General features: G+C 39.4%; 1 protein-coding gene across 2 annotated transcripts in view; it reads right to left on the bottom strand.

Moving 5' to 3' along the window:
- Positions 1–5,067: 5,067 nt before the first annotated feature.
- Positions 5,068–9,826, bottom strand: part of NKAIN2 (sodium/potassium transporting ATPase interacting 2) — a 511,787-nt gene continuing 507,028 nt past the window's right edge. The window contains exons 7-8 of one of the 2 annotated variants that reach the window (XM_063151102.1): positions 9,240–9,497; positions 5,068–8,142 (exon numbers count right to left, since the gene is read on the bottom strand). In XM_063151102.1, the coding sequence (XP_063007172.1) occupies positions 9,425–9,497 (73 nt within the window). In that variant the 3' untranslated portion in view covers positions 5,068–8,142; positions 9,240–9,424. The remainder of the gene's footprint in view (positions 8,143–9,239; positions 9,498–9,826) is intronic. The other variant, XM_063151103.1, reaches the window with a different exon arrangement.

The following is a 9,826-nucleotide window of genomic DNA, read 5'->3' as shown; positions in this document are numbered from 1 at the left end:
CCTTTTGAGATGCTAGGAGTATTTCCAATGGAGAAAAATGGAGAAAAATATAGCTTGAATGAGAGGCAAATCACAGGATCAGAGATTGGTTGAGGCTGGAAGGTGCATCTGGTGACTGTTGTCTCCAACAACCCTGCTCATGCAGGGCCTACAGAACATTGCCCAGGACCAAGTCCAGTCAAGATTTGACAGTCTCCAAGAATGGAGACTCCACCACCTCCCTGGGCAATCTGTGCCAGTGCTTGGTGACTCTGACAGTAAGAAAGAGTTTGCTGATGTTCAGAGGGAACGTCCTGTGTTTCTGTGTGTGTCACCCGGTATCACTGAGAGGTGTCTGTCTCCATCTGTCTGTTACAGGTGGTTCAATAGGTAGGGTGGAGTTTTCTAAATCCATTGGGGAAGGGCTGATCCATGATGCAGACTGCCAGGGCTCCTGTCACTGGGTCTGTGGTCTTTCACTTTTCCTGAGAAGTTGTTCCTAGCCACCCAAAAGTGAAGAATTTGACCACTGCTGAAGATGCCTGAAAATCACACCCATGCTGCATGTATGCATGCAATTAATATGTTAATTACAAAAAAAAAAAAAAAAAAAAGCTGTTCAGTGTTCCTGAGAGTTTAAAATAGCCCAAATGAGACTTTCAAAGAATGGTTTCCTTTTGGTTTCAGTTCTTCATCTTTCACAGCCTTCTATTATGCCCAATATCTGCCATTTTGAAATCTGCGACTTGTCCTAATTTGGCCATTTCTATGTATTGACTTTGAAGGACATACTGTGACAGCATTAAAACAGAAAATCATAGAATCATGGAATGATTTGAGTTTGAAGGAACCTTAAAGACCATCTAGTTCCAAAATCCCGGCCATGAATAGGGAGACTTTTCACTAGACTGGATTGCTGCTGCCTGCTGGGATGAACTAAGCAGGATGGAGCCTGTGTCCCTGTGTGTCTCTGCTGCTTGGCATTGTAAGCCAGGTAATAAAATAAATTAGGTCTTTGCATTTCAGCTGTGCTTTGATGGTTGCCTTTCTGTGCCAATACGCTCACCATTCAACCTGGCCTTGAACACTCTCAGGAATGGGGAATCCATCACTTCTCCAGGCAACTTGTTCCAGTGCCTCACCATCCTCAAAGGAAAGCATTTTTTCCTAATGTCTAACCTAAGCTTCCCTCTTTCATTTTTAAAGCCATTCCCCCTTGTCCTATCACTTCTTGCCCTTGTAAAATCTTATCTAAACTTATGGAAACCATCGTGAAAGTACTGACCTCCTTAAAACATTCTTGCATCGTTTTCATGGATTTGAACTACAAAACATAAGGAAAACCAAAGAGGGAACAGTTATTCTATTTACTGTCAAGAGTGTTCAAAATGTTTTTCCCAGTAAGTTTCTGTCTAAAGTTTAAGCAGGAGGTTACACTAGAAAAGACCTTACATCTTTGCCATGTTGAGCAGACACTAACAGCAAAGATTAAATGGAAAACACATCTTTATATTAATTATAGATGGCTAGTGTTTCTCAGGACCTGAGGGAAATAAACAAAAGTTCTTAGCTCCTGAGAGTTTGGAGTGTACTGCTTTAAATCAGTAAGTGTAGACAATTTACATGCCTAACATGCCACATATCAGCATGAAAACATTTGTCAGAAACTGATGAATGAAACAAGAGGAATAATGAAGAAAAATGACACTATACAAACTGTCCAGAGAGCAAAATAAACAATGTAAGTGTTTGGTAAATAAATCCCTGCAGAACTCTTAGAAATGAGTCACTGATTAATTGAATCAATCCATCAACCTTTTGTGATTACATCAATATGCAATCCCTTTGATGTTTGTACTTCTTCCATAGCTACTGTTTTAAATGCCTTTAAAATGTAAGATAAGATATAATATGTCCATATGGAGGTACCATAAATTAATTGGATAGCCTAGTAAGATATAGCTGGCTGATTATTTGACTTAATTCTTATATGTAATGCTGTAAATAACTGTCTCACCTTCTCCTTTTTCTGAATTTTTTTGGTCACCCACTTCTTGGACTAACTGAAGTTTAACAGCAGGGGGGAATGTGAGATCATATTTTTCTTTTTTTTTCCTGCTTGAAATGTTCTCATTAACTTACTTTATTTATCACATAAATCCTTTGTAGAAAGGACTGTCTTATTTACTCTATTCATAGATTGCACCATGCTTGTACATCCAGTAATTTTCTGAAATAATAATTTTTGTGTACCAAATTCCTGTCTAGAAAATAGACACTTAGGACTTTTAATGTCTTGAGAGGAGGGATAGGAAAAGCTAAGCAGAAAAGGTGAGAGACTGTGTGTGGTTATGTATCTCCACCATAAAATATAGCCACATAACAGGTGTGTGTATGTGTGCATGTATGTGAGTGACCTGAGCCAACATTTAGCACAAATGCACACAGATGCATCAATATGGAGAATCCTATGCAAATTAAAGCTATTGCACATGTGTGCTCTCCTAGGAACAAAATATTCACCAGCATGCATAGAAATCAACTATCTAAATGTTTGCAAGGGGGAAAAACACAATCCTGGAAAAATTCTTGAAGAAAATGAAACGTGAATCTAATCCAGTAAATGTGTTCACAAACATTTTTTATTGATTTCTTCTAATTCACCTGTGCCTTTTGTAGCTCTGGATATTTATGACTTTCTGTGTACTCAGTGAGCTATAGCTTTAGCAAATGGAATTATGATTCCTACCAGGGCTTGCTGTGTCTCCTGGCTTCTGTAATGCTGCCAGCCTTTACATTTGGCTAAACGTCTCCCTGTCTGGGGCTTTTTGACAATGTACATAACCTTGTGCTTCCTCTTCTTGTCGTTTTGCACCCATCCTCAGCGACACTCCTCCACTGGTGGCTGCCATCGCCACCTTTATGTGAGTTGGAAGCAATGGGCGTGACAAAGAGCAGTATGTAATTTTGGGAGGGTATTTGGGGCTGTGTTCAGGAAGAGAGACAGTGAGAATGGCACAAGAAGATGGTGACAGAGAGACAGAAATTAACTAGGTGTGAAATGTCTGTGTGGCAGAACTGGGGGCTTTTCGAGAGCACATACTGGATGTGAACATGCTTCTTCACCTTAAGCTCCCCATAACCTATTTCCCATCAGGACAAAGGCAAAGCTGGGAAAATGATAAGGTACCAGATGGCAATAAAGACCCTTTTCCATTGATGGATAGAGAAGCATGGCTTTTGTAGAGATTTAATTTTGAATCAGAGATGACCACAAGCATTATTTATTAAATAATTCTCATGTTTCTCATGTTTCATAGTGCTTCTATCTATCCACAATAATAATCTCAAGGCAGCTGGAAGTCCCAAAACCTATGTCTTCTACTCAACAGAGAGCAGAAAAATTGGTGTTTTTATCGGACTTTTTATTGAAAAATGTCTTTTGTGATCTTGGCAGGATTTTGGAAGACACTTGTAAAAGACATAATCTGTTTCAATTGGTTTCTGAGAGATAAAGGAAAAGTGCATTTTTAAGAGACCCTTCTTTTGTACGCATGGAGAGAGATGTGCAACAAATGTATGCATGGTGCTACTTAGAACTTCACATTTGGTACAGTATCTTCCTAAACCACTCAGCTATGCCAAGGTCTCAGCTTTAACTAGCTGTAATTGCTTCTCTTGTTGAAGGTCTGAACAGAGGGACTTGTCAGGACATGAGATCAAACAGAGCTGATTTCTCCAATCCATGTCAGGAGATGAAGCATATTGGTGACTACAGGAGGAAAATCTCTTTTACTGATTCTGTGCTGTGCCACTTCTGTATGTGAATGAGTAATTGCAGTCTAAAGGGCAGTTTCTTTTATGCATTGTAATTGCATTTAATACTACACATAGCTTGAAGCAGACCAATTAGCTTAACAACTGTCTTCATCTTTCTCCAAGGAGCAGCGGACACAGTCTGCAGTACTGCTGTGCATTGGTTCTTCAACAACACCTGGCTTACCTTTAGTGTCTGCTGTCAATCCACACGTGCTGGGAAAAAGCCTGATTCAGAATAGCTAGGGAACAAACTCAAGAAGTCCATCACTTTCATCTCAGCTACTCATCAGTAGACAGTCAGCAAGCAATACATACACATAGACTATTAATGGGGCTATAGTATTTGCCTTTAAAACTAAAACAGAGGACTGGAAATTAAAATATTGCAAGGTGGAATGATTCACAGTGTGGAGTTTTGCTTTGTCTACTATCAATGTGCTCAAATGGCAGGTGAGCATGCCAGTGATGAAAGGCCTCAGACACTGAGTTAATGGCCATTCCTATCTGGAGACATCCAGCAATCAATACATAACTGTGCCACAGTTTATCAAAATGCTGTGCAGCAGTGGAATATTGTCAACAGTACTTAGATTTAGCAGGTGGAGCACAAACCATTTCTCCTTACCTGACTGAAAAGTATCACTTGCACTATTATGAAGACCTAAAAAGTCCTAACGAAAGAACTCTCTTTCTAAGGAGTCATCCTAAGAGAGCATGACCGAGTATTTCAAAATTTATATAATTCTGCTCCACCTTTATTAAATGACCTCAGGCAAGCTGTCAATATATGTGAGCTCTATAAACATTTTTCCTAAAACAGGATTCCATCATTCCAGTGTAGGGACAATAAATAGCATATGAAAGAATATGAATGCAGAGGAAATATCCATGTTACACAGCTCATTCTTAACAAGTATTATTTTTGCAATACTTAACACTGTTGGCAACTCTATACCTATCATGGGCTTAAAATTCCTGATGAGTGGGCAAAACCCAGTCCTGTTTTCTAAGTGGAGTCTGTTGCAGTCAGCCTTGTAAAAGAAACCTTTTTAGTGTCAGTGATAATGAAAATACCTGGTACATATGACAGCGTTAAAATGGTGTCATGACCCGGCAATTTCTATTCAGGGCTGTCACATCCATGCACTGCACAGATCAGGATTGTCATCATGTAAATGTAATAGGATTCTTTATCCTGCATTGTTGCTCAGCTGGGAAGAGTAATTCTGAGTTTCCTGTAAGTTCTGAATAGCAGCAGGGGGCCATGAATAGCTTGGAAACCTATATTTTTCCATTTATTTTTTTTAAAATGCAAATTACACTAGTAAGTCAAAAAAATCACTTTTGTTAAAAATACATTCAGAATTAACAAATGCCAAAAAGAAAGGAAAAAAAGACACATTTGGATTGTATCTCTTGCCTTCTGAATATTTTAGTTTATAACAAAAGCCCAGCCTAGAAAAATAACATTCTTTACTGGATTTTGAGGAGGATACAGCTGTACAAATCAAAAATGCCATCCAGATATTCTCACATTACTGTGCTCTAAACTGCTTCCAGAAGAGATCTGTCCACTAATCATTTAGTTGAGTAGTCAACAGTCCTAACGTTTTTAATGGTGGTGCTCTAACTGCAACTTAAGCAAGGTTATGAATAACAACTTCATATAGGTATGTATGTGTGTATATATATATATATATATACTGTGTGTATGTGAGTGTGTGTATCTACTCTATATGTAATATATGAATACACATTTATATTGCAATCCATAGTAGTTAGATGTGCTTCCTATTTCCTAAGCATTTTACAAACATTAACAATTCAGACCTCACAAAAAGCCTGTGAGGCACATATTATTCCCGTATTATGGATGGGAAGACTAAGACACAGAGAAATTAAGGCGAAAATTTTCTAATTTAAAATCAGGCCTATAAGCTACGTGTAGACACTTCATTAAATCGTCTGACTTCTAAAATTGCTAACTACCAGTAGCCGCTGTTCCATGGGAAATCACTGAAAGGTATGAAAAATTATCTTCTGAAAATTGGATTGCTGCTTAGGTGCCTAAACTGGTTTCTTTTCATGTTAAAAAATGATTTTTATAGAAATATCATTTTGATTAACTGGTATACAGGGAAAGATAAAATAACCTGTTATGACATTTTCATCCCATTTAAACCTCTTCATTGTGTTTTATACTGTACATCTGCTATATTTAAGACTACAGAAAAGTAGAAACTTTTATAGTTTTGCAAGTTATGGGAAATTTCAGCCTGTCACTTGGAAGTTGCATGGGGTTTCCAGGGGGTGAAAAGCATCTCTACCCAGTAGGAACTCATATTTTCAGATACTCAAGTATGAAAATTTAAATTTGAGATCCAAATCAGCAATGAATGCCTTACAGGATCAGGCCTAGGGGACATTCATGTTTCATGCATGAAATTCCCAGCAGTATCTGAGATGGGAACCCTTGGTCCACTGCATCAGAATCTTCCTGGGTGATGCAGCCCCCAAAATAGTTAGTCCTGTGTATTTTATATACATAGACATACACACACCTCCACACACTTACATATATATATATCTATCTATATCTATATAAATCTCACTGAATCAATGTAGGTATAGTTCCTGAACATGTCCCGTATCTTGTTTTCACTGGTGAATGCCTGTTCCTCTGTCATTGTCCAGAGTTGCTGCTTGTGACACTGTACATCCATGCAGACACAGCAAAGGGCACTGGCTTGTACAGGGATGGGTGAGTGGTGTGAGGCCGCTGGAGCAAGGGTTTGGCCAGCAGGGAAAAGGGACTTGCTCAGGGGTGCCTTGAGCATTTCCAAGCGCTGACCTTCCCTCTTGCCCTCAAAAGCTACGTGGTCACCTCATGTGTGGTAGGTGCGTGCGTTTGTCTATGCAAGGTCTGAGCAAAGAAACAATGACAATCCAAGTTTCTGAAAAACCTGAGCAAAATATTGGGTTTTCCTAGTGAAAGCCATCTACGTTCTTGAAAATACAGATCAGATGTAGAATAAAACATATGTTCCTAGGAGTTCAGAGTATTTCATATACACATTGACCTACTAGCAAAATTCCCAAAGGCATCTTGTTGCCAACTACGTAACAGCACAGAGGGTTTTTTTCAGCCACAATAATACAGGAAGATAAAATACACGTTCTAACACACGACAGATCCCCCAAATATACCACAAAAAGATCTTCAGTATTTCTTCAACTCAACTAATCCCTCCCTGCCCTCTCCAACCAAAATCAAGAAATAAAATATGTGGATCCCTTATGGTGCAATTAGAAAAAAAAAAGCTCACTTACAGAGAATTTTTAGTTGAAATCAGATATAAAAGAGTAAACATAGCTAGTACATATATTCAGTTGGCCTTTGTTCATAGAAATCTGCAGATGTCTCTGTAGTTAGTAAAAGATGTTTAGAGATAGCTATAAAAGCACCTACAGTGCGATAAATAAAACCAGTGGGATTAAGAAGCACTGTTTCTGCTGCTTATTTCCAGTAGGTTCAATTATTAGTTTCTGTTACCCCTTTCCCCATCTTGACCCCCAAAAGGTTCTCAGTTATTTCTTTATTTATTTTTCTTTTTAATCATTATAAACTATTTCTTGACCACTGTGGAGCCCCAAAAGTAAAGCACTTATCAGACAGCTGGCAGTTTTCTACTTGGTTGCTCTGGAGCCATGGAGCAACAGAGCCTTATTCCCTGACATGAAAACAAAGCAAAACCAAACAGAAGAAAACCACTGACTTAGAAATCGTTCAGAATTAACAGCAGCATGTTAACTTCAGAAAGCTTGCACGTAGTTTCTCTAATGTGCAACGCAGTTGGGTTAAGGCAAGTATGAACTGTACAGCCTTCAGGGCAAACAATGCGCTGTCTATTGACTTCTGCTGCAAGGTCATCCTGGTGTTTCAGTGTTGTTGACTGAGGAGACTCAGCGTGGCCTGGAGTGTGGAGGAGGCTCCCACAGCACTGAGTGGGCTGGGTTCATGTCTTAATCCAGATGGGCCGTGCTGGCGGTGGCCAAGGGAAAAAAGGGACAAAAGGTGGCACCAATGCCTCTGCTGTGTCCCTCTGGTGCTGAGAGGCAGGAGGTTCAAGGAGGGGTTCTGGGGCGTCTCCTTTAGTACCTGTTAGAAAGAGAGGCTGCAGGTCTCTGTTGTTTTCTGTCTCACTGTTCAATCAGCTTTTATACAATATTTTTAGCACAAAAATTGAATTTCTTTTCTCTTTGAAGAACCAGGAGGCCATCCTGAAAGAGATTTTTGAACAGGTCCTCTAGCCCACCTTGAATAGTCCCCATGTTTACTTTGACCTAGAAGAAAGACAGAGAAAGAACAATACTTATAATCCAGCATATACTTTTCTGATCCCTGCCCTGCTGCTCTGGTGCCCTTTTGCAAGCAAGTGTAATCGACAAACCAGTTCAGATACACGTGGGATGAAGAGGACAGAAAGACAAAGTGTTTACTCAGGTAACTGCCTTGGCTCTCTCTGGAACATTGTTAGAGAAGTCAGCACAGGTTTTCTAAACAATCTTAGGCAGGAGTTATATTTAATTATAATCTTTACTGTATGTCCATGGGTCAACTGGAATATGACCTGATTTATATAATCCATCAGATACGTAGCTGTCTTTGTAAAACCAAGAAGTGACATGGTATGAGGGCAGAAGGGCTTGACTCCAGGTGCAGGGGAAAGCTGCCCCACAGCTCACTCACAAAGCAGAGACCCTGCGCAAGTGCCACAGCCCGGCCACCTTAACAGTATTGTCCCAAACCCATGTTTTGTAGCTAAAGCTTTCAGTCTAAAATGGACAAGATGTTGTTTGTTGATAGTGAAAGCTCAGGTCATAGGTTATTTAAATGTGTCTGAATCCCAAAACATGAGGTGATAATTACACAGAAGATTTGTACTGCATGAACATGTGGAGTGTCCTGGTGGTTATACTCAAGGTGCTAGCTTTAGTGTCTTTTTTTTTTTGTGTTTCATTTATACTTTCAGTGAATGGTGAAGTAGGAAGCGCTTTCAGTCTGTGCAACTATCTAGACAAATGCCTATATGTGTGTCTCTGTGTGTGTGTGTGTGTGTGCGCGCAGGAATACAGATACTGCAAATATTCTTAGGCTTCACAATAGGAGGAAAGCATGCTTCACTTCAGGGCTGCACTGCTTTTGAGCAATTTCTCCAGTGCATTAGGCATCAACATCAGACATGCATGGGGTTTTTTTGCTTCACTTCTTCTTTTCTCGAACAAACAAGTTCAGTGTGAAGAACATAAAGAAAGATCTCTCTCCCCTCCCTCCTTCCTCCTGTTTTTAGAACAGTGATCATGCAGTGCAGTCTTGTTCCACAACTACCACTGTTTTTTTTCATGTGCAGCAGAATCAGTGTCAGGGAGTGTTTAGTCACCTTCCTCCGTCACCTCCCATGAGGAGAATTTTGTCTTGACAATTGATTTCCGCCATCTTATTGTGTCCTTCTCCCATGGTCTGGAAATGAGCACTGGCATCTCCGGCACAGAATGCCAGGAAGCTGCTTTTGAGTACATCAGCTGTGGCCACACTGCAAGGAGGTACATGAGCATCCCGTTCTGTTCAAAAAGCGTATTCGTTTTGAAGGGACTGTCTAGGCTTCTTGGCTTGTACAGCATAGAGCACACTGTTGGCACTTAAATAATAAAAAAATCCCATTTATAACAGGTAGAGAAATGTCACCATAAGAATTCTTCCCCAAGCATAGTTTTAAATTGCATGTATTTTTCACTTTAAAAAGTAAACTGATTTAAATTAAATATTAAATTGGAAGAGGTGATAAGGAAAACTTTGATTGGAATTTAAAGCCTAAAACATAGAGGAAAAAAACTTCAATGTGAGTCTGAATCTAATAATTCTAGACTATTAAAGGTAACAGTAGCCAGAGATAGTCACTTTAATTAACTATCTAAAGATAATATTTCTTTTTCAGAGACCAAGGTTTTTCTTTTCCTTAGATATCCT

This window comes from Melospiza melodia, chromosome 3 (assembly GCF_035770615.1).
Source record: "Melospiza melodia melodia isolate bMelMel2 chromosome 3, bMelMel2.pri, whole genome shotgun sequence".
Lineage (NCBI taxonomy): Eukaryota > Metazoa > Chordata > Aves > Passeriformes > Passerellidae > Melospiza > Melospiza melodia.
Note: the sequence above shows the minus strand (reverse complement) of the source record. Positions and strands in the feature narration are given on the sequence as shown.